Genomic DNA, 24,688 nt, shown 5'->3' with positions numbered 1-24,688 from the left:
TGAATGTAAAGTGTACATTCAGTATTAGTTATGGGTAAGAACCAGGATGACTGTTAAGCACAATGTGTGACCTTCTATTCATAATGCATACGTTGTTGATGTTTGTGGTACAAACATGCACATAAGAGCAAGCCCTTTGATGAATTGATGAATCAGGCGCTGACGTCTAATAGAAAAAGTGCACCTCCGTCTCTCCGTCTATAGACACTCGACTGATCAAAGCGCATGAATATTGTATGTATCAGTAGCGGCACATTAAATCAGTAAATCTGCTCCTTCCTTTCAAAACATCCCCCCTCTGTGTTTTACATACTGCGGAGGCTTTGATGGAGTCCGCGGCTGACAAAAACAAAGTGGCCCTTCTTATACAAACACTGTCGAGCTAATTAGGAAGTAAGCCGACTATCAAAGTTGCTGCGCGGCACTGTTTGCGCAAGCCCTCAGCGGGAGCAGGTGGATTTTTAGCCCGGCGCCTTTGTCATTTCCTGTCCCCCCGAGCTCTGCTCGCAGCGCCACCGCCGCTGCTGCCGGGGGGCGTTTTAGGTTGTCTACACCTCGGGCCTTGCAAAGTTTAGAAATTCTTTTGTCAGCACTTGGAGTGTGTCTTGTAGCTTTGACTCTCTGTGAAGCTCGTCTCTGATTTTTGTCGCATTTTATCTCCACACAACCCCGTTTTTCTAAGTTAACGTCCATTTAAACCTTGGACAACCTTGCCAACTCGCAAACAGCTCGAGCTCTGTTAAGCCATTGCATTACCGTGAAATTCCTCCACGTATTGTTAAGTTTAATACATACTGTAGCACACCCGACCTTCAAAGTTAAAGCAGCCTTGTTTTGTTTTTTTTTGTTTTTTAATATACAGGAGTTTAAATTCAGAGTAACATTTCACCCAGACTTGACATTTGTTAGATCTTTTGCAGCTGTCAGCGCCCTTGTGGCCGCATTACTCTCCACTGTCAGCCTCCCCTTGAAATGCATTTCAGACGATTGAATTTATGTAAATTCAGCATGTTTGCTCATTCCGTACACCCTTATGTTTATGTATTTGTTCCACATCTCTGTGTTTTTCGGCACAAGTTTCACGGAATGGGAGTGTGTTTCGTTTTCGTTGCACAAAAAACACCCAAAAGACTCTTTCCCATAAAAGTGATGTGTAACAAAATGCAGCAAAAAAAACAACAACAAAAACAGCTGGTTCGTTCATATAAGTTGATGAGGGCTGATCTAAAATGAATTCACAAATGTGCAGTTTGAGTTTGCAAGGATGTAAACCAAAGAGAGCCAGAGGAGGATTTCCTCATCGGTGTCCGGCTGGTGGAGTTTCCACAGCTCCATTAGTTACGTTATGTTACGTTATGATATGTTGCGTTATGCTACGCTATGCTATGCTACGCTACACGACGTGACGTGTCATCGCGTAACCTAATATAATGTAACATAACGTCACGCGGCTAACATGATGTTACACAGCGCACCGTTACATTATGTTACGTTACATTACATTACGTCACTTATTTATTAGCATCACAGCGGGGGGAAGTTTCCAGATTTCCAGCAGAAAGTGGATGACAAAAAATACGAGGCAAAATAAACAAGAAATTTAGAAAAATCTGATCAATTTAAGCAACATAAACTGACTGTGACGTTCCGGTTTGTTTGTTTGTTTGTGTGTTCCTCCTCCTGTCCAGCGGAGCTGAAGGAGCACCTGCAGAGCTTTGTGAACGAGGCCAACAGTCAGCACGGCCCGGACTTCATCAAAGTGGTCCGTCACGACAAGCAGGAAGGGCTGATCAGGTCCAGAGTCAGTGGCTGGAGAGCCGCCACCGCCCCCGTCGTCGCCTTGTTCGATGCGCACGTGGAGTTCAACACTGGCTGGTGAGTGTACTCTCACAGTTTCTCCCGTAGGACCAGTCAACCCCAGGATCAAAGGTGCCGCACTCACGGAAATGTAGAGGGGGAAAAAAGTGAAAGGGCGGAAGTGAATGTTTGTCTGTCTTTCTAGGTGGTCTTGCATTTGAATGAAATTTGAATTTGATTTGAAATTGAAGACCTGTCCAGGGATTGGTTTACCCAGCATGCCTTGGGTCTGAAAGGTTGCTCTTTAAATCAGAGTTAATGTGTCGTGTTGGTGCAAGTACCATGTCTCAGGGCGCGCCGGTTATCCAGGACTGAACTACAAATGGTACATCTCAGTTCGTCTCTCACTTTAGCTCATGTGCTGCCCACATTGATTATTTCCAGTATAGTGTGACTGTGCTGCAGCATTCCAACAGGTGAACCTTCAGAGGAAGCCGTGTCTTCTTTATTAACATTGTGGGTCACAGACGAAGTTGATTATGTGGGAGGCTGCTAATGAAATGAGTCATTTTCGAGTTCCGCGGAGTGGAAAGAGGCTTGTTGGCTGGTATTTTCTTTTGTGGTTGAGGTTTGGCTCGTGAGGTCTAATTAAACCTGCTGCTGCCCTGGGGTTTCTCTCTAATTTATTTTTATTTTTTTAATTATTTAAACTAAGCGTGTTCCTGGCCATCACAATGTTATGTCTGGCATTACCAAACATAGCCAAGAGACAACAAAAAAAAACCACCACAGCATTTTTAACTACGACGGACAGTCAAATGTCAAGTGCGACGCTTGACACCTTCCATTCAGCCAGAATGAAAAGAAAAGTGTAGAAAACGGTGATGAGAGCATCGATTTTGTTTGTTTAAGGGACAGTGACAGTCTTTGGCAGTGACATCGCATTGTATCATATGCCTATGCACATTCACATATGCATGTGCACTCAGCATATAAAAAGGAGAACAACAAGAGTGTCCCCAAAGGTTCAGCTGCAGATTTGTTCACCCCAGGTCTCGTCTGTCGTTATTCTGCTCCATGAGTTTTTAATGACTTCCCGTCAGTACGGGCTCAGGTGTGTGAGTACGACTTTTGTTTTTTGTCGTTTTGTCTTTTCATTTGTGTGTTTGTGTGTTCTTGTAACAATGTTGCCGTGAGTACCAAATGTATATGGCTGATGGATAGATTCTTAGGTGAGAAATAGAAGATACAAAAGTATCACTGGCTTGTTGCAAGCTGAAGCCCTGAGGTATTTAACTACACTAAGTTGTCCACCAAGAAAAACATTCAGAAATGCTGTAATACATAATAATTGACACAAAATGTTATGGCTGAATCAAAATGACAATTTTTTTTTTTTTTCCTCTATCAGATTGATCCTGGATCAGTTGATATGAAAATTGGGTCTTTTGGATGTTCACTGTTGAGGCAGATATCATGGCCTCTCGTCTAAATGCACAAATTCATAATATCAGCCTCCGTGAAACAAAGGACTTTGTCACTTTCAGGGTCAAAAACACTCACACAGAGCAGGTCTGCCATGTACCTGTTCATCATTTTGACAGCTTGAAAATGTCACACACACACACACACACACACACACACACACACACACACACACACACACAGCCTTGGATGGACAGCAGGTAATTTTCGACCGGTAACAGAAAACACAAGCACACACGCACATGCACACAAACACACACACACACACACACACACACACACACACACACTTCATTCTGTGTCTGACTTGCCAAGTAACATTTGTTGCTGCTGTGTTCTAGATTAGACAAAAGACAGTTACATGGTTCCTAACCCCTCCACGCACAATCAGCCACTCACACACACGCACTTATGTACATATAAAAAAACAAGCCCACACAAACCTCCCACATAGATTTCTACAGAGGGGTAGAGTTCTATGACTAATGAAATCATTCTTGGCTGAGGTACAAAATAACTCAGCTGGAGATAAACGCATTTGCCACACACACACACACACACACACACACACACTTTGTTTATTGGCTTTGGTCTGGTGCTTCACTGCTGTAAAAAGCTGATATTTCAGTTTGTACAAGTCGCTGTAACGTGTGAAGTTACAGCAAAGTAGCAGTAAAAGACACCTCTTTGTGTTTTGAGTCTTTGTCTTTGACTTTCATCACAAACACGTCCCTCCTGGCGTGTCTTCTGCTCTACACACCAACAACCTCTGACACATTTTTTTATCCTCCAAAATTGAGAAATGACTGTATAATTACCACTAATGGACCGGCTGCTCAATCCACAAAATTGTCCGTGCCCAACGCTGCAATTATCCCAAGCGCTTGCTATTTTGAGTCGAAAACAATTAATTATAGGGTGTTTCATGGTGCTGAGATTGTCTGACTGTAATTACAATAATCCTCAGTCACTCCCACCTGCTGTAGGTGGGCTGTGCCACACTTGTTCATCAGCATGGAGGCGACAAGAGAAAAAAAAAAAAAGACATCGTAATTAGCATGCATATTGTAATTACATGATCGTGACTGTCAGTGAGTGTTATAAATATAGGTGTCTCTTATTTAGTCAAAGTGTAGTTGACTACAGCTGTAGTTTGCATGTCTCCTTCAATCTATTCTGGTAACATGCACAAAATAAAATCCACATACTGTATAAACCCCAACCCACACCAGACAGAAATAAATTCATTAAATTCATTTTCCTCGACAAACAAAAGGAACTTGACGTGACAGAATGGGCCAAATATCCACAACACATGTGGGACCTGTTTATGCAGAAAACAGCAGCCGGGAAAGAACAGGCAAAACCAGCTAACTGAAATTCCTCACTGCAAGCTGACTCGGAATCTCCAGCAATCTGTGTAAGTTTTCACTTTGAATTAACTGCTGCAAACGCTCAGATATTCACCATATAAAGCTCCACCTTTCTGACGGCCTTAGGAAAAAAACTTACCCGTGTGAGTTCACTGTGTGAACCCGCCAAACCTCTCCTTCACTGAGACCTTGACTCTTTGATGTAGAGGTCAGATAAACTGGCTCTCTCGTTACTCGTGATATTTTTCTCCAGTAAACAGATTCCTGAGGCTCTCTGTGCGGTATTTATGCATTGTGTGCATACGCCGCTGTGCAAAACAAGCCCGAGGCTGAGTTCACCTCCCTAACGAACACCGTGCAAGATAAAAGAAGCTCCCCTCCTCTCTGCTATTAGGAATCCATGATGCTATAATAGTCTTCCCCATAGGTGTCTCTGCGGGCCTGAGCTGATAAAACTCTGAATGATTACGAGGTAGAGCGGCACCCAGCCCGTGGTTGGTTTGCGTCTAAACAACAACGACCTTGGATGCTTTCTTTCCCCACCAAAACAGCAATGCACCCGCCAGGCTATCGTCAAGTCTTCTTCAGTTCAGTGGTATTTTTCTGCAACAGAAAACAACAGATTATTCTAATTGTGACGTCTTAGAATCAGGCCGTTGGTCACGCGAGGAACTCTTAGCTCTGGCATTTTTTGAAACAGTCAAAAATTTAATCTGCATTTTAATGAGTTTGCCTTTGAAAAATTTTGTCACATTTTGATTTCTTTCTTTCTTTTTTTTTTTTTAAAAGTCATTAGCCATTTTTCTCTTCCTTCCTCTCTTTGGTTCATAGTAGGGATGGCATCTCGCATCACAAGGCAATGGGACGTACTTTTCTTGCACTTAGCAGAAATTGGCTGTGGTTGGTTGGTCGGTCGCTGTCTATTATGTCCAATTACACTTCGCTGCTTTTTTGTTTTGTTTTTGTCTAATCGAACACAATCATCTCTTTAATCTTCCCTTTCAGTTTTGTGAGGATTTGTGCACTGACTTGCCAATCGGCAGGAGCATTAGGTACATTTGCTTCAGTACTGTGACTCTGCACTTTGTATACACTGTACACGGATGAAACTCTTAAATTACCAACAGGACCAAAATGATAAAATGTAACACTTGTTTATCAAATATCCATTTTCAAAGTTAGAGGAGTTTGAGGGTCCATGACTGAAAGTAGCAAGATTTCATTTTCCCATAAAGAATTTTCTGAAGTGTTGAGTATAAAAGGACATTGTCGGACAAATGTCATGATGAAGTTACCCTGAAGCACTCCATCGCTGTTATCCGCAGGTTTTAGTGCCAAACTACCTGCTAGCTCTCAGTAAGATGAAATGCTCCTCTCCACTACTACCTTCTGCCTTTAGCAACGCCTCGCTATCAGCGGCGCTCTGCGATGGCCGGCCAGGCAGCCAATAAACCAGGGATATCTAGAAAGCCATCGTCACAGCTGCAGCACCGCAGATTTAGCGGCAACGTCCGGTGAATCTGATATGACCTGATCAAGGGCTGCACCTCGTTTGTAGTCGGAGCTCTCTCTCCATCCCTTATTTGAACTTGCTGAGTGGTTTCTTCTCGTCCCCTTGTGAACTCCTCTTGCCCCAGCAAGGAATCTGGAACGCTGCAACCACTTTTTTCACTGCGGCTCCATTAGCTCTAGAATTGTGCAAAACCTACATATCGCAATAAAAAAACTGGCATTGGAAACATCTCAACTTTTAAAAACCTCTCAAATATGGCTAAAAGGTTTTGACGCTCTCTCATGAGGTGGTTTTTCAGACGTATCGATATAGAGGTACATCGCAAAAGTGTCATGGAAACACTTTTTCGCATTTGCACGTCACCGGACGAAGTGTGCTAGCTTTGACTTTGAGGTCGTCATCCTAAAATAAGAACAAAAAACAGGCTTAGGATTCTAAACTGTCTCTGGTCAGACGATCAATACGTTGGCCAAATGTGAACTCTTCCCACTGTACAACACATGAACACTGTCAGCACCTTCACCAGAAATATCAGTGCATGTTAAGGTCATGATGGCCACCACAACATGTTTCGGTATTATACATACCACATAGAGAGACTGATCCAATTAAAGGTACATGCATTACAATGCAGCAGGGCCTTTGCAGATTTACATATGTCATAGGATTTTCATATTGCATGGCTTAGATGGCTTTTCCTCAGCGATATTCTACATCAGTTGTACACCGTGATCATCTCTCCCTCTCTCTGGTATTCATCATCAAGCCTTCTTCCCTTTTTTTTTTTTTAACACATGCTGCGCTTGTTCTGCTTCCCGACAGGGCAGAGCCGATCCTGCAGCGAATAAAGGAGGACCGCACGCGCGTGGTGTCTCCCTCCTTTGACAACATCAAGTACGACACCTTCGAGATCGAGGAGTACCCGCTGTCCGCCCAGGGCTTCGACTGGGAGCTGTGGTGTCGATACCTCAACCCACCAAAGTCCTGGTGGTCGCAGCACAACCACACAGCGCCCATCAGGTAAGCAAATGAGTGCGACCGCAGTAGACAGGGGGCCAATTGTGGTGTTTGTAAAGCTGGCTTGAAGCATTTTGAAGAAAGCCTGATAAAAATCACCCACTAATCTCATTATTTTTTTTATTACATTAAAATGTTTTGTCCACCAATTATCATAATTAGAATGCGTGTAAATCCCCAAGCAGGTCCTTGTGGCTTTGACCTGTGGGATGCCGGGCAGACAGACTGAAAATGAATAGCGGAGCTACTGTTTGTAGAGCTGGAGAGTGTCAGAGTTGAGTTCTTCCTTGTTGTTGGCAAGGAAAACTCTTGTCAATAAGACCATTGGATCTGCAGAGGCTGCCGCAGCAAATAACCATGTCAGCAACAGGAGGAAAATCAGACACCACTCAATATGGTCAAGTGAATAATACGTTTGTTGTTGCCTTTCATGGAAAGCAAATGATTTGCTGCGGTGTTGATAGATTAGGATGAAGACAAGATGACGTAGGCTGTTCCATATTCTAATGGCGGGAGATAGATTCCTCCATTATCTGGTCCTTCTCTCAGGTTTAATTAGTCACAGGATCTGATTACAAGGACCGCGGATGGTCTTTGTTTAATCGCTTTGGGCCGGTTGTTTCAAAGCAGTTAGTCAAGTCTAAAACCAATATGTGCTTTTCTTTTCATCTGATCTTAACTCAAAACTGCATTGGCTGGAGTTTTACATCGTTCCAGCACACATCCAGTGAGGAATAGCGCCATACCCTTGGCTTTTATTTGGTTTTGCCCTTTGTTCAGTAGGCGAAGTTCCTCCAGAGACATCTGGAATCTTAATGATGAGTACCATTTAGAAAATGTTGGGTTAACTTTAATTGTCATAGGAGCAGCACAAAACAAAACGTGTAAAGAAAACATCGACAACATCCATCCAGCAGAAAAGAAAATGTTGAAAAGACAGTGGCAGACATGGATGTACAATATGCATGCTCATTGTCATATAAATACAGTTCATTTGATTCCCTGCACATTTAAGTCATTGTTAGTTGAGCTCGCCAGCACTGAAAGTACAACTTTGTCATGCACGGGGTGGTGCAACCCCCAGGCAAGTTACACAGGCTAAATCAGATAATCATATATTAATTTAAAAATTACAGCCTTGAGTTAAACCAAAATTAGAACTGACTCTTTCACGTAACTGAGCCTCCCAGCCTCAGCAGCTGACATAATACACATCCTGACAGGCAGTGATAAGAGGCAGACTCAGAAGGAGCATCTGATTTTATTTATCTATTTTTCCAGCAAGAAGTTTATTTCCTCTCACCGGTAGAGAGTTTTTCAAAACAGCAAACTTCCTGTCGTAACCCAAAGTTGATCATGGTCTAGCTTGCTGTGACAGTGAGTAGTGTTAGTGTGTCGTCAACCTTGGCTAAACTGTAGCTGCACAGACGTGCTGAGAAATGAATAACTGCCGTGTCTATGTTCAGATGACGGTGGCGCAGTGATCACTCTCACTTTCACACCGAGGAAAGGCACGGGTTCAGTTCCCATCCCAAGTTTGCGAGTTCTTCCTGTGTCTGCTTGGATTTCATTTTTGCGAGGGGTTCTCAACTTTGGCTAAATGGCAACTCTAAATTGCCCCTGAGTATGAGCTTCAATGGGATAATGTTTGTTTCTCTGTGTCACTCTGCGTTCACTGACTACTTGTCCAGAGTGTAAGCCTCAGATTGCAGGGAGAGGTGGTGATGGAAGCTGGATGGACCCTGTCTCTTGTTGCATCCTTAGCTGATGCAAATAAGGCCCCCGCTCTGCATTGAATAAGTGGACTCGCACTTACCGTATGTACGCCTGTGTTTAGTTGCATCCATGTCCTCTCGTTCCGTAAGTCTCACAGCCTTAATGACTTTTACTTTTAGACTAAACTTTTGGAGGCCCTTCCCATAAACCAAACCTCCCCTGTGCTCCAAACAGACCCTTATATACAATGAGCACAACCATAAGTGTAAAATACATAGATACGTTTTGACAAATGAATTGCATTTTATGGCCCCGTTGTCTGCGAGCGGTATGGAAAACTGCTGAGCCCTGGAGGTAGAGATGAGTCTTATTAGCATTTTGGGCTACGGAGTCTCTGGCTGTTTGACAATTTGTGTATCCACGGGGAAGGCAGTATCACCCAAACAAGCTGTTCTTGCTGCGGTGCTGTATTTCATATTGATAAGAGGAGATGCGTGGGACTGATGCCATGAATACCAATAGGAGTTATTTTTCACTCCTGTTGATTCAGTGTGATGTTGATGAAAGATGCGGTCGGTCTCGCCCCCACTGATTTCTCCCAAAATGTCCTGCAGTAAGTTCTTCCGGGTGAAAGTATCATCCCAACAGATGGACCTTTTAACACGCATAATGAGCAGCAGTGGTTCAGCGCGAGGAGCCAGGAGCTGTAAGCAGAGCATCAGGTGCATCGTGGATTAATTAGGGAGAACGTTCATCAAGGCTTTAATGCTCAGTGTCAGACTTCAGGTGTTTGTCTTGGGAGAAAAACACCCTTTATAAAACTGACTAAAGATTTACTTATTTATTTTTTTTTTCCCTTTTCTCTAACCCCACTTCTGGTTTTCCTCTCTCCATTTCAGGAGCCCTGCTCTGATTGGCTGCTTTGTGGTCGACAGGAAGTACTTTGAGGAGATTGGCCTGCTGGATGAAGGCATGGAGATCTACGGCGGCGAGAACGTGGAGCTTGGCATCAGGGTGAGTCGCATCTTGCAAATGGAAATCACATCCCAACAAGAGGCATTTCTTATATTCAATACATTTCCCATGTTGTGCTTTACACCTAGTGCAGTGGAGAGGCATTTTGAGGTAAAAATAAATAAATAAATAAATAAATAACATCCTAAACAGCAAGAGGCAAACAGCGTGACCTTTCATTTGACAGAATGGGGTTTTATCAGTCATTCCTCTTATTCACTTAGTGTGACTAAAGCAAACCGAGCAGATTGCTAATGATGTCTCAATATGAAAATGGCAGTCTGTGACTAAAACGCATTAGAACATAATGGAAATTTGGCCATTATGTCAGCCATTATAAGAAATCTAGTTTTTTTTTTTTTCCTTCCTTCTCATTTTTGGTCGTCTGCATTCGCATTTTCTAGTCATGTTCTGCGAATATGGTTGTGTGGCTGTATGGATTCCGTCGTTTATCATGTCATCAGACGGTCTAGTCACCCTCTTAAGAATGCAATTCAGTCCCAGGAGGATGCGACTGTTAGAGTGGCCGGCAGACTGAGCGGACACTGGGGCGGGGGGGGGGGGGGTGCCCATGAGAAAACTGTTGACTCAGCCGCGGCCCGGTGATTTATGGGACAGTCGTGTAAGTGACGCAGGGTTCAGCTCAGATTATTAGCAGGAGGCTTGAGTGACATTAACTGCAGGCTTAAAAGCATACCGCTGAGTGTGATATTAGCCGCTGAGTAGAGGGCCCGCTACATGTTCAACCGAGGGCCAGCAGTTGATGCTTTCAATTCAGCGCCGAATAAACGAGGTATGACGTCAGTTTGCAGTTGTTTCAACCAGGTCGGATTTGTTGCATGAAGCTTCTTATTAGAAATTATTTGGAATAAGTGTAGCGGAGAAAATAAGCATTTTACCGGTCGACAGTGGTCGTTAAAGGTGAGCAACGTAAGCTCAAAGAGGCAGAGAAAAGATAAGCCACTTTTCCTTGCGTATGAGTTGTGGGGTAAAAGGCTAAAGCTAATATGTTGAGGAATTGCAGGTCCTGCATTTGCATAAAAGTGGAATTCGATGTACAGCCTTTATCACCCGTGACATTTCACACCGCGACAGTCCGGTTTGCTGCATAAAGAGCAAACTATTTCTGCATTTGCGCCAGATGTGAATTATTTCCCAGCTGTTGCATAAGCCAGCTCTTTAATGGCGTGACTTATTCCATAACACCAGCTGCTGTCAACCTATAGTGGGACGATGGTTTATTTTTTTCTTCTTACAGAGATACAAATAACTTGACAGCATGGAGCAACTTAAATATGTAGGATTTCTTTAAAAATGGCTACTAAAGTTGACTCATGGATGGACAACTACCACTTTGGTTCAATTTCTGCTTCTCCTTCACTGTCTCCCCCATCCCCATCGTAGTTCAACTGTGTCCAGTGAATTAAGCCAACATGCCTACTAGGGAAGTATAATTAAAAGAAGATTTGATATTAAAGGAAGCTTGAGATCCATGCTTCACCTCTTTGGCTTGATTGCATTTGAAATGACTGCCGCAGATCTGACATTTGGATTTCAGCGTGCAGGATTTAGCTACACTGCGCCAAACACTGGACAGCGGCAGGTCGCTTGCAAAAGGCCACCGCAACTCTGGAAAGGGAAACGGTGGAGCCGCACTGATTGATTTGAGTCAGTCATCAGGTGCTGGTCAAGCGTGGCCATTGTTTTGCCTGGAAAGACAACAAATGTGTGTGTGGGGGTTGGGGGGGACGGCAAAGCGGGGAAGACGAGGCACGTGCGTGATTGGTTGACCTCTTCGAGAGGGGCATCTTGCACCGTTCCCTGCTTTTGAATTTCGATGTGTGACGCTCTTCACATCCGTGAGTGTGACCGTACGGAGGCGCATTGCTGCCACACGAGAAAAAAAAAAAACAGGGCTACGTGTCACGTTATAGTGTGAAAATTATCACGAAAAAACGTGATAGTTTCCCGTTTTAGCATGAGCATTATCACAAAATAACGTGTACGCATACTAATATTATTATACTAATATTAATAACGTGATAGTTTCATATTATAACGTGAAAATAATCACGTAAAAACGTGATAGCTTTCACGTTATAACGTGATACTGAGACCTAGTTTGTTTGTTTTTTTCTTGTGTGGCAGCAATGCGCTTCCGTTTGATCGTGCACTGCAGTCCTTTTTATTTGTTTCTTTCCCAGTCATGTTGCAGCAACAGCAACAGCAGGAGCATTTAGGGCTCCAGTGAAGCCGTCCACGGTACTCATAATATGAATCACGGCACGATTAATTTTCCCATTTTTAAATCCCAAACGCCCCCATACCGTAAACAATTATATGATGTCATGAATACAAACGACAAACTCTCGGATGAGTGTGCTGTTGTTTCGGGCTCTGGTGTGGGTCAGTGCAGGTCACCCCCGCTCAGACTTTGGCCTTGACTCCCGCAGCAGGAGGCCCGAATGTCAGAGCTGCCCGGTCAAGTGTCCAGTAATGGATTTCCCCTCAGCCGCTCGCAGCGGAGTAAACACACGCCGCGCCGCAACATCTGTTGAAGAAACTTTGCTCTCTGTTACAAGCGCTCCACCGCGTTTAATTCTTTACTATGAGGCCCCCACTGCGGTGACAAATAGCTCAGGCAGCTGTTCCTGTCGAGGAGGCATCGTTTATTCAGCACGGCATTTACAAATGCCGGCGAGTTTGTTGAGTGGCTCTTTCATTTGTCCAACTTTACACTTTATTACACTTTATTCATACTTACACTTTATTTCCTCCTCGTTTTTTTTTTTTTTCTCTCTCATTAAAACTTTTAGAAGCGTAAGCCAGATCCATTGTTGGGGAAGTTCACTTTCCACATGAACTATTTCAGTTCACAAAATTTTTAACAAACTAGTTCAATTCATAGTCCACGATGCAAGATTTTTAACTAAGTTTTTTTTTCCAAAAATGAACTAGTTTATGGTTATGTTCATTATGTTTTCAATATGTCGTTGCAAGCTATTATTTTTCAAAATTACTGCCACAGTGTTTTTTTTGTTTGTTTTTTTTAATCAGTTTGAACACCAAAACTATACGTCAGATTTCATCTCTGTGTCCAATTTTTAATTCTTACCACTTTATCGTCATTATCAGGGTCCAGCATTAGCATTGAGGGGACAGCCCTCAAAATATTTTGCATTTCCCCATTGTTAGTTTGACCCTTTGTTGCTGCCCATTCAGTCCACACTAATAGCCAGCTGTAACTTTCACCCGTGACATTTCACACCGCAACAGTCCGGTTTGCTGCATAAAGAGCTAACTATTTCTGCATTTGCACCAGATGTGAATTATTTCCCAGCTGTTGCATAAGCCAGCTCTTTAATGGGGTGAATTATTCCATAACACCAGCTGCTGTCAACCTATAGGGGGACGATGGTTTATTTTTTCTTCTTCAGAGATACAAATAACTTGACAGCATGGAGCAACTTAAATATGTAGGATTTCTTTAAAAATGGCTACTAAAGTTGACTCAGTTCTGAATCCTGCAGCTATTTGTCGTAATTGGTTTTAGGATGGACAACTTGGTTCAATTTCTGCTTCTCCTTCACTGTCTCCCCCATCCCCATCGTAGTGGGGATGGGGGTGAAAGTTACACTAATAGCCAGCTGTAACTTTCACCCCTAATGAATTCACAAAAACATTAGGAAAGAACTTGCTACTTGATTGGTCTTTTTAATAAGGAATTATTAAAACAAAAAGAAGAGAGTAGTTGTAGTAATAGCAGTAGTAGCAATAGCAGTTGCAGTAGTAGTAGTAGTGGTAGCAGATTTTTCCCTATTTTCCCATCACTGATCTTTCTATAAAAATGATTTTGGCTGCCGTTGCCAGGTTGAGTGTTTTTTTTTTTTTTTACACCTGAACGCCTGTTTAGGGTGTGTTTTAGTCATGATCAAAGTTACACTGTGAGAGACGACGTTTACAAATGCCAGAATGAATGAACGTCCTAACAACATCGTTCATCAACCAGAAATACAGTGCATTTGGTTCATACTCCCCCAAAATATAAACAAGTTCATGAACCATTGTTCATTGAACGCATTCACACACGACACCGGCCAGATTTCCCCCACTACCAAAACCACCACCACCACCACCACCCGCGTTCGACACGGAGGAAAATCGAGAAGGGACACAAGGTGAGACACACGCAAATCGGCCCAAATGGGCACCAGCGTGTGCGGCAAGGCTGACAACAGCTGGCCTCCCCGCAGGAGGAGCTCCGGTCGTCGCCACAGCGACCTCGGCGGTTTGCGTTCGTCCGACCCCCATCATATGCTCCCTCCAGCTGTCCGCGGCGCAGCACACATGTCACTGCAGCCAGTGAGTCACGCAGTCTGGGAAACTGGCTGCCCTTTGCAGAGCAACGACGGTTGAACTGAAGTGAACTGAACCAGCCGTGGTTGAAGAGTGGCCTCTTGAAAAGTGCTGCTAAGTTCACTAAGTGGTTCTTTCACGACAGGAGAGAGCGGGAGCAGGTTAACCTCTTCCTGTCACGTCTGCCTGTCAGTCTGTCCATTAGAGGTGGCAGAAGCACTCACATTCTGTACGTATGTAAAAGTAGAGATGCTTGTGAAAACAGAATAGTAGTGATTCTTCCCCTTTACTAAAGTAAAGGGTTTTTTGTTTTTCAACTGTAGCACAATCAATATAGTTGTGACCAGTCATCCAGTAATGGGTGTTTGCACTTTTAACAATAACAATAACCAGTGTTATTTTCTACATTTTATTTTTCTCAGTACTAAAAATGCACCTATCGCTGACTGAACAGGTGCTATAAAATAGGATCAAACTTTTATATTGAGCTACACATCAGCATTGTTCAAATAGCTTCACTTCAGTCAATCACAACTGTTATAAATAATAAGTGAATTGTGATGAGCATGTTTTTCCAATGTAAGAAATAGAAGGAGGAGATGTTTGTGGACAAAATGTAGGTAGTTAAAAGTAAAAATTCATCAGAAAAATAAATACCCAAGTAATGCTTAGATACCTGAAAAAGCTACTAAAGTACAGTTACAAAGTATTTGTTCTACGTTACGTCCTACATCTGTGCACCTGTCGCTCCATTTGCCCGTCTGAAAACGCCACAAAAGGTTCTGGCATTTCTGCTCGGCGCGACGTACATCACCGGCGGCGTCGAGGCCTTTGAAGTCGGAATCTGACATCAAACGCAGTTGCGAAGCGCCCGTCCTCAGGCCGGGCAAACACGTCAACGCGTCAGCGCAGTGAGTGATTTCACACCTCGTAGCTTTTTTTGCGATAAACACATCAGAAATGTCAGGGAAAGAAAAGTCAATATCACCACAACACCCCCCCCCCCCCCCCCCATTTCCTGCCAAAGTAGCTGTCTGCCGCCGCGACTGATCCCGCCGCTGATCAGCGCTAATGTAGATGAGCTGTGATATTTTGACAGGTTTCGGCTGAGCGAGCGCCCCCCCCCCCCAGGGCTTCGCTCTTGCTCTGATTCCTCAGGAGTTCAGCCCAAAGTTTACCAAACAGTTTGTTCTATTTCCGTCCCCGCTCGCGCAAAACACCGACTTTCTTGTGTTATCACGGATTCAAGTTTGTTTGTTTGTTTTTTATTTCTTTATTTATTTTCACGACTCTTTCCGCCGAAACGCCCGTATCTCTGGCCCGCACGTTCCCCTTGTTATAATTATAAAGATTGCTTTTTATGAAGCTTCATCTGCACCATGGCGCAATATATTTCCGTATCCGCCGCTCATTGTCTCACGCCGCCTCATCGTGGCACAATGAGCTGGTCGTCCTCGGCGTGATTCATAATTCACGGCTTCTTTTGTCACTCGCTTTTCGCTTCTTATTTTTCTCATTAAAACTTTTCCAACGAGCGCGAGTCCACGAGCCAGATTGGTTCCTCGTCCGGCCCGGAGTGGCAGACGAGGAGGCAATTAGGACGGGGTATGCTGTGCACGTGTGCAAACAATCAGCAGGACGTGCGCGCGCCCGCCCGAGAAGAGAATCACAGCGGCGGTCCAGCGTGCGACCCGCAAGAATCTTTTACTTCAGAGAAGTTGGCGGGCAACAAAAAAAAAATAAGAAGAAGAAGAAGCGCAGGCTTTTTCGGGGAGGACGGCTTCAGAAGACAATGAGAAGGTGTAGCTCTCATTCCAGCCTCGGCTTCACTTTTTCTCCTCTGCGCTTTATCTGCCTTCGCCTCCTCGGTTTTTGGCGCTTCACACTTTCTTTGTGAATTTCCCCCTGGCTGTCCGCGTTCTCCTCGCCTGCCTCCCTATCTCCCGCCGCACACCCACATGCTCAGACGTAGATTGTTCTGCTCGAAGAATAGCTCCTTATACTCTAACCTGCTGTTGTAAAATCCTTCATAGAGAACGTTGAGGTATTTTCCAGGGAAGGAGGCGGCGGTGGAGAGCGTGTATTACCTCCGCGTTTGGCTCCGAGTCTTGTGCTCTTCTCTTGGCCGGGCGCCCGGCGAGCGCCGCGGTTCCGCAGTCGCTTGCAGGGATCCGCAGAAGGAGGCCGGGAAAGGCAGGGAGGATTTTGGGACAAATGCAGTCACAACCTGCAAGGACCTGGGGGTCCAAGAAACAGACTTTTCCATTTCAATCAGCCTTGTCTTTTGTGTGCTTAAATCAGCTTCTTCTTTTTTTTTCTGCATTAAAGTCGGAACGTGGGTTTTGTTATTGTGGCGTCGTCAACTCTTATCTTCAAGAGGGAGGCCAAAGGTTTCGCGGTGGGGCGAGATGCGAGTGATCCTACTGGATGCTTTCTCGGTTGGAAGAACACGATGCTGTGCCATAAACACCACGATATGATGCGATACAATAATGATGTCGCAGTCGCCCGGAGTAAACGACTATCTAAAAATCTCCCGAGTGGTGGTTCTTGGGTCCTCGCCTTCCTACAACAAATCAATAAAATGGCTTTTTTTCTCCTGCGGCACAGTCCAAGCTGGGTATTCTCCTCTCTCCGACTGGCAGGTTTGGCAGTGTGGTGGCAGCGTGGAGGTGCTGCCCTGCTCTAGGATTGCACACATCGAGCGCGCCCACAAACCCTACACGGAGAACCTGACGGCCCACGTGCGTCGCAACGCTCTGAGGGTGGCCGAGGTGTGGATGGACCAGCACAAGAGTCACGTCTACATGGCCTGGAATGTTCCACTGCAGGTAAGTAAGCAAGCACAAAGCACGAGCCCCGGGGTCTGTGTGGGTGTGCGTACATGAGTGCGTGTACAGTCAGGGATTGTTGTTTGTGCTCAGGGTCTGCATCACAGATCTCCTAGCAACTATGAGTAGAGCCTGGACAGAGGCCCACTAATGGAACATTAGTGGGTCCATACTTCTGATTCCCCTTGTGGTTAAGAAGAACGGCCTGTAGGTAGAAGCCAGACTGTACAATTGCGCCACTGGGGTTCAGCAGGTTGTGTAACTCCTACAGGAAGAGGCGAAATTGCTCGCAGCAACAAATGCGATTTTCTAGAACTGTGCTAGAATCTTACATGTTTATAATGTCTGCAATCGATCTGAAATTTATCAGCTGAGCATGGATGTTACAAAAGTGGTTTGCCAAAAAAAAAGTTATTTGCACAGCAGAAAAGTGAAAGGAGTATTCTCGTTTAAAAAGTAATGTTCAGGATTTAATGTCACAAAGAGTGGTTTGCTAAAGTTGTTTATTTGTACAAAATAAATGATTTCATAAATGAAGAGAAAAGTGAAATGAATGTGAAATGAATGTTCATGATAAAAAAAAAAAAATGAATGTTGGTTTTGATATCACAAAAAGTGGTGTGCCAAAGGTAAAACATTATTTGCACATTTATGTTGTTTCACTGAATTTGAAAAAACCTAGTTTGTCACCATTTTGGCTTTTGGGGTGGATGAAAAATTGTCTTTCTCCAAGGTGGGACGTGACAGAGAAAGTTTGAGAACCACTGCCCTAATGCCATGCAAGTCTATGGGGTCAAAAGTCAACTTTTCATTGGGATCCCTCAAGACACAGCCACTTCAAATTTGGGGCTTCTAGCCCATGAGGAACCTCGAAACCCTGACCCTAATTCCAGCAGTAACCCTAACCCTAACCCTAATTCCAGCCTTATCGCTAACCCTAATGCCATGCAAGTCTATGGGGTCAAAAGTCAACTTTGTCCTAGAAATATGGGGCCACTTGCAGGTTCATCGGGATCCCTAAAGACACAGCCACGTCAAATTCAGGGCTTCTAAATTTTTTTTTGGGGGGGCATGAAAGATTTACTTCCTCCAAGGTGGGGCGTGACAGAGAAAGTTTGAGAACCACTGTGCTAACCAATAAGACGAAAAGGTTAGACAAACTTTCTGCCCGTGACTTTTTAAGTTTAAAGTCAAAAAAAGTAAAGGAATAAAATAAATTTGTTTTCAAACGAATGGCTCAGTTTGCAATCTGGATGGCAACTTTCGTTGCAGAATGAGAATTAATCGTTGAATAGCACCAGCTGATTTCTCTCTGGGCTGCCTCTCCGTCTCGCTTGGTTTATTATTATGCAGGGCTTTTCTTTTTCCAAATTATTTTTTGTAACTATGTATAATATTAATAGCAGGCAGGCCCTTTTTGCAAGTTGTTTTTTTTTTTTTTTTGTTGAGGTGTTTGAGTGATACTTGAATGTTTTTCCAATCTTGTTGATCTTCTTGTTTAGAACTCGGGAATAGACATTGGAGATATTTCTGAGAGAAAGGCCCTCCGATCCAGGCTCCGCTGCCGACCCTTCAGTTGGTTCCTCTCCAACATCTACCCCGAGCTCCGATCCTACAGGGACACGGTTGCTTATGGAGTGGTGAGTTCAAGCTTCTTTTCTTTCCTTTCTCCCAGGATCTCCAGCTTATCACGTCTAAATAATACTTGCAGCAAAATATGTGGCAATATATTCCAAATATTGTCTCAGTTTTTGACTGAAGTTTTGGTGTTTTTTGTTTGTTTGTTTGATTTTGGTGAGAGTGCTTCACTTCACACTCAGTGCTGGATTACTTTAGAGCCCTTTTGTTTTCTCTGTTTGTTTTGTTTGTTTTTTTTTACCTTTTTCAAACAAGGGTTTTTGCCATCTTTTATTTCTTACACAACGCTGCGTATGTTGGTGTAAAGAAAACTCCTGCACAACACATCGGAGGTCCGCACCCCAGCCGAGAGGTTGAGAATCCTCACTTTGTCCCTGCTGGTTCCTTCGCATGGAGACATTCAAAGCAAAGCACGACATCAAGAATTCATGAGCGTTTGAATTTATTATGCAACAGGAACAAGACACTCCTTTAATTGCATGAAAAATAAATGACTTTGTTGTGCCAGCTTTCCATAATGCAATATTCTCTTATTGTGCGTGTAACATATTTTGTGTCTGTTGTCGCCATAGATGCTGGCACTTTTAAAGCACAAGTATTTGTAAGGTTGTTTTCTGCTGTCTGCAGCTTTCCATTTATTGTTTATGTGTCACATAGATGTTTTAAAAAGTAATGTGTAGTGGCTGCAACTATAAGAGGCAGGTATGAAACAGTCAAGTTTCTGCCCATAATGAACAGCAACAGTATTACACCAGCTGTGAGTACAGACACTTAATTCATCGCTAATGTGAAAAGGAAATAGCCCTGCGACAACAAAAGAGTGTAATAATGCAAATGTTTACAGGAATTGCTTGTGTTGATAGAAATAATTGCATAGAAGGAGTTTAATCAAAAGGGAATTAGCCAGAAATGAATAGTTCATGAACTACAATAATTTGAACTTGGGGGGCTAAAATGGTCGGAGTGTTTTTATTGTGCAATCAGGGCATTTTACCAAACCCAGCTAAAAGCTGCTCAGCTTGATCCCATAGTGAGAAGCAGTGTAATGACGTGACTGGCAAGAAAAAAACGAAACCTCTTGTTACCGAATATTTAAATAAGCCGGCTTTTCCAAGTGTTTCACGTTGCTAACTTTTCCATTAGTGCTTGGACTGATTGCACGCAAACGTGTGGCATATAATCTGTCTCCTGTAAGAGCCCACTTCAGATCACAGCGGTGAGGTGGGGAAAAGGGGGAGTGCACCTTTCTACACCTCTTCATTTGTGAAATGATTTGCCTCGGCTAACAGCCACTGGAGGACTTTTGCATAATTGAAAAATGACACGGCGCAGATACCCTCCCTCTCGGACCGTTTCTGCTGATAGTGGGGGAAAGTTGTGCATTTCGTTCATGAACACTTGCCTTGCTTTTTTTTATTCATTAATTTATAAGATGCAACTTCATTTTTTTCAACATTTTTAATCAAATCTTCACTCTCAGAACTTGATTGCTGCTATTTGGACCCAGTTTCCCGTAGGTTGAAAAGATTTCAATCTTCCACTGTTATTCCGCCTGAAAGGCAGTTTTGAGCCAAAGGCCTTCTGCGCCACTCTAAACCCTGACTCCTCGGAAACAGCCTGCCTGCCTACCTGTGCTCGCGAGCTGGAGTCATTTGTTGACAGTGCTGAACACGTGCGGGGGCTTCGCTTTGAGATGAAAGCGTTGCCAGTCTGGCTTCTGAGTGGCGCAGATATGAAGTCTACATATTTGACAAAAAACAGCCCTCGCAGGAGATCGCAGTTGGAGGGCGTACAACAAGTGTTTTGATGCGGTGCCGTCTGTGGAAGCTGTTTATGCACTCATCTCTTATTTATCGTGAAACACATGCTGGATGAAGCGCCGCGTGCACAAAGTAAACATTGAACAAACTGGAGATTTCATGTGAGGACAAGTCAAGATGTTTTTGTTTGTTTGTTTGTTTGCTTTATTTTACATAAGAGAGACTCGCTCAGTGGGAGGATTTTGAACATACACTCATTCATTCGTTTTCTATCACTGCTTCTCCTTTTGTACAATCTTTGTTGTTTCGGAATCTTCCATGCATGTGGTTCTGTGTGACTTTCTTATAGAAGGTCTTCTTACACAGCTGCTTGCATCACTGCAGAAAAATGTATTTCATGAACTTGTCTGCAAGGGTTTTTACTGTAGGCATGTGAGATACGTTCATTAATTATTTGCCCAAATAGCTTTTATCCATCTCCCTCCGAAAGTGTGGTGGGCCTCTCCTAATTAATGAATAATGACCCCCAAATCTCTTTGGTTATCGTTAAGGGAAATGTGTTGGCTTTTGATTAAATATTGACAAGCGAGGTCTTAATTGGTTGCTAAAGTCAAAGAAAACATGTGCTGCACGACATGCGCACACGACAACATGCTTAATTCAAGACTCCACTCACACACTGTAACGCCAATCACAGTGCAAAGGGATTGCCGTCTTGTCTCAAAGAGCAGTTGGCAGCAGCAACAAGTCTGTTTTTGTACACAAATTCCCTTGAATGACCTCAAGCGAGACTCCAGAAGAAGAAAGAAGAAAGAACCGCCCTCATATTTCATCAGCTATAGAGAAAAGTGTATCTCAGCAGATATCAAAAACTCAGGTGGCGGGACACTCAGGTGGACAACGTCAGCTGATCAAAGTAAACCGCAAGTTGGATGACTCAGCAAAGGGGAAAATAGCTTTATGTAAAAGACGGAAGCAAATATGGAATCTCTCTGCATCTTTGAATATTGCCCCTGAAGGCCTGAGAGACTCACTTCATTTTTAACAAAATCTTTATACCTGCGCTGGAATAAACAGCTGTTTCTTTTCAAACAATTTAAAGGTCAGGTAAATCTAAAGGCTTTACCAAATCCTGCTTCCCATTTTTCCCCCCCACGGTTTTCCCTCCAATGGCTGCATCAGATCTCACCACTGTGTTGACAGCAGGCTCAGGCAACCTTTAGATGAAGAGACGCCGATAAGCGCCTCTGCCTGCCGCGCCACTCGCTTTTCAATTTACGTAGCTTCACTTTCAAGACCAGAACACGAGATAGGAAGCCAATGCAATGGAACGTAGCAGTTACTTGTATCGACTGGCCATGCATTTCACTGATAAAAGTAAAAATAGACAAATACCTTTGATTTTTAATGAACCTCAGGCTGCCTGCCTTTATCGACCCAAATGACTCATTGAGCCATTCAGTCATTCAGTGACTCCGTTAAGACCTGGCGTGTAATTTGTTTTGATTCCACTTGAGACTCAGCACCAGTTGACTCACTCTAACTCCTTAATCACACCAATTAGCTGGAGAGCGGGGCAAAAATTGCAGACTAAGAAGTTAGAATAACTTTCCAAGCAGGTGGGCGAGGTGATCCATCTTGAACAGGTCATGATATTACAACTACAAGCAATCAGAAAATGATAGACACTTGAGTCAATCGCCCTGTGGCCCAAGAAGTGCCACCGTAAATTCCGTTTTTTCCTTCGACAGCACGCTGCACCCAGTCCGATAATCTTTGGTTTGTCTGGTTTTCCTTTTACTGTAGCCGTTTTTGACAAACACTTTTTAATCAACCTGGAAAATCATCCTCTGCGTCCTCTTCAACGAACTCCGTGTCTTCTTTCACTATGTCCAGAAATGTCCTCTTCGCTCTCTGTCTCGGCCTCCTGCCTGCCACTTCCAACCTCAGCACCCCTCTACCAATAATAACATTTTGTCCGTCTGATGTACTTACTGCTGAGCCGCTGATCAGCTGAACTCTATGGCAAAGTATTTCTGTGACTTGTCTGACTATAAAGAATATTTCCTGCAGTTTTGTGCTAAATGGTCCCGGGTGTTCCCCAGCTTGTTCCTAAACCTGCCCATCTGTCGACAGTACGATGACTTTCAGAGCTTCCTCTCTTCTCTTTTTTTCACTTGAAAAAAATTTGCAATGATGAGAGTGAAACGACCTACCCTATAAAACTATATCGACTTGAGGGAAAGTGCAGAGTCAGAGAACGAATCACATTTTTCTGTCTGCGAAAGAAATTTGACTTCGTCAGCACAGAAATAATATCATGAGCTCTTTAAGAACCAACGTCTGATGAACTGTTAGCTCTGGGTGAATTTCCAATGAAATATTTTGAAAGCTGAAAATGATAAGTTTCATACTTAAACTGTTATCCTTCACTGTTAAGAAAACGTAGACATAGTTGAATTCATACTCGGTGATATAAGTCAGAGAGTTGCACAAAATGGAAAGATGGTTTTTCCTACTTTCTTTCTAAAAACACAAAATGTAGTTTGAGGATATAAATGATTCTGCTATGTGCAGGACTAGTGCCATCACGCATCCTCTGTGTGTTGTTCCCCAACTCCTTGTTTACTGGATGGGCCGGCTGCACACTCCTGTTTGCTTCCCTTAGGAACAACTGGGCCCCCTCCCAAGTTGACACTGTGTCAATAACACAGCACAAACCAACATCCATGCTCACGATGACAGTCATCCGTTCGTCTTCTATACTCACTTTCTCCTGAACTAGGGTTAATAGGGGTTTAGCTGGAGCCTACACGAGGTGAGTTCAGGCGAAGGCGGGGTGAAACCATGGACAAGTCGCCACATGGAAAGACAAACAACCACTCACACTGCTAACCATAACAAAGCCTGATAAAATTGCTAAAACTTACGAGAATGAATAGCAACTAGAAAACAGTGATGGTTCTATATTCATCGTTGTTTGCTCAATGAAGGACCGGGGCTGCCTCTGTCAGAGGCGGCTAAAGGATGTGCAAGGACATTCGTTGTTTGTTGTCATGGTACACGTGCAGGCCACAACAAGGGTATCAAGTGGTGAAGTGATTTTTTTATTTTTATTTAAATAGCCTCTTTAACAATTTCACAGAAAAAGGGGAGAATCCAAATGTCCAGAAACATTTATCTTTTTATCCGAACTTGGTGCTGTGTCTCTGATCTGATACCAAAACAGAAGGGTCTGATGTATAAAGAGATGATAAGCACACCTTTCATCTGAAGACACCAAAGAGGACACAGATAGTTGCTTAAATTATACAATACTGGATACAAGGACATCGGGAATCAGCAAAAAGCATGAGCACATAACTCCATAAAAAACAACACAAACTATGACCCCAAACTGTGGCAGCAAGGGACGAACGGAGCATTTATATGAATGCCCATATGAAACAAGTAAATAAAGCAAATGTGAGTGTGTTCACTTAATCTGTGAAATGGGCAGGAGCAACTAATTACACAGGGGGAAATTGGAGTTTAAGTCGATTACAGATGTCTGTCTGGACCGACAGTCACAGACATTCCTCGCCAGAAATGTCTGATTACCGCCAGTGTCCAACTCAAAGTGCCACCCGGGGGAATTCAGCCATTTCAGAGGTCTGAAGACATCACTGTGCTCCGGAGAGAGCACAGCGTGCACATTTTTGTCACCGCAGACTTCCCCATCTCAGACATCTGACCTTCTGTTTGCCCTGAGAGACACAGACTGTAGACAGAAAAATGACAGCCTGGGTTTTTGAGCTCCAACTTCCCAGGACATACGAAAATTGTGTGGGATTAAAACAGAAATCAAAGTATGCGCAGGCTTAAAAAAAGTAAAATAGAATAAAATAAAAAGTATTTTAAAATCCTATGACAATGTAATACTTTCAACAGAATATCAATGGGTGTCGATCATTTGAATAATATAATAACCGGAAAGGGGCACATCCTGGATGCAGATTTTCAAATCAGCGAAGTGATTAGGATCAAACGTTGAACTACAGATTCAAATCACCCTGATGCTTGTTGCAGCCAATGTATTTACCTTACCAGCTTAATTAAAACGATTCTTAACACCCTCATAACACTAACACAGCCGTTAAAAGGGATTATTTCGTGCTACACGTCGTCAGTTGTTTGTCCTGACTACTT

At 43.5% G+C, this 24,688-nt stretch overlaps 1 protein-coding gene and 1 long non-coding RNA gene across 2 annotated transcripts in view; one reads left to right on the top strand and one right to left on the bottom strand.

Annotated features, from left to right (window-relative positions):
- galnt18a (UDP-N-acetyl-alpha-D-galactosamine:polypeptide N-acetylgalactosaminyltransferase 18a) overlaps positions 1-24,688 on the top strand; it is a 121,721-nt gene that overhangs the window by 71,081 nt on the left and 25,952 nt on the right. The window contains exons 4-8 of the mRNA XM_076042753.1: positions 1,689-1,875; positions 6,991-7,188; positions 9,801-9,915; positions 16,917-17,102; positions 18,605-18,742. Of these exons, the coding sequence (XP_075898868.1) occupies positions 1,689-1,875; positions 6,991-7,188; positions 9,801-9,915; positions 16,917-17,102; positions 18,605-18,742 (824 nt within the window). The remainder of the gene's footprint in view (positions 1-1,688; positions 1,876-6,990; positions 7,189-9,800; positions 9,916-16,916; positions 17,103-18,604; positions 18,743-24,688) is intronic.
- Positions 17,589-17,907, bottom strand: LOC142899328 (uncharacterized). The gene is made up of 2 exons (XR_012928720.1): positions 17,848-17,907; positions 17,589-17,764 (listed from the first exon to the last, which is right to left on the bottom strand). It is a non-coding gene; the product is annotated as an uncharacterized LOC142899328 (long non-coding RNA).

This window comes from Nelusetta ayraudi, unplaced genomic scaffold, assembly GCF_046127955.1.
Source record: "Nelusetta ayraudi isolate G7.1 ecotype Tasmania unplaced genomic scaffold, CSIRO-AGI_Nayr_v1 ptg000071l, whole genome shotgun sequence".
NCBI classification, from domain to species: Eukaryota; Metazoa; Chordata; class Actinopteri; order Tetraodontiformes; family Monacanthidae; genus Nelusetta; species Nelusetta ayraudi.
This window is presented reverse-complemented; position numbering and strand designations above follow the sequence as displayed.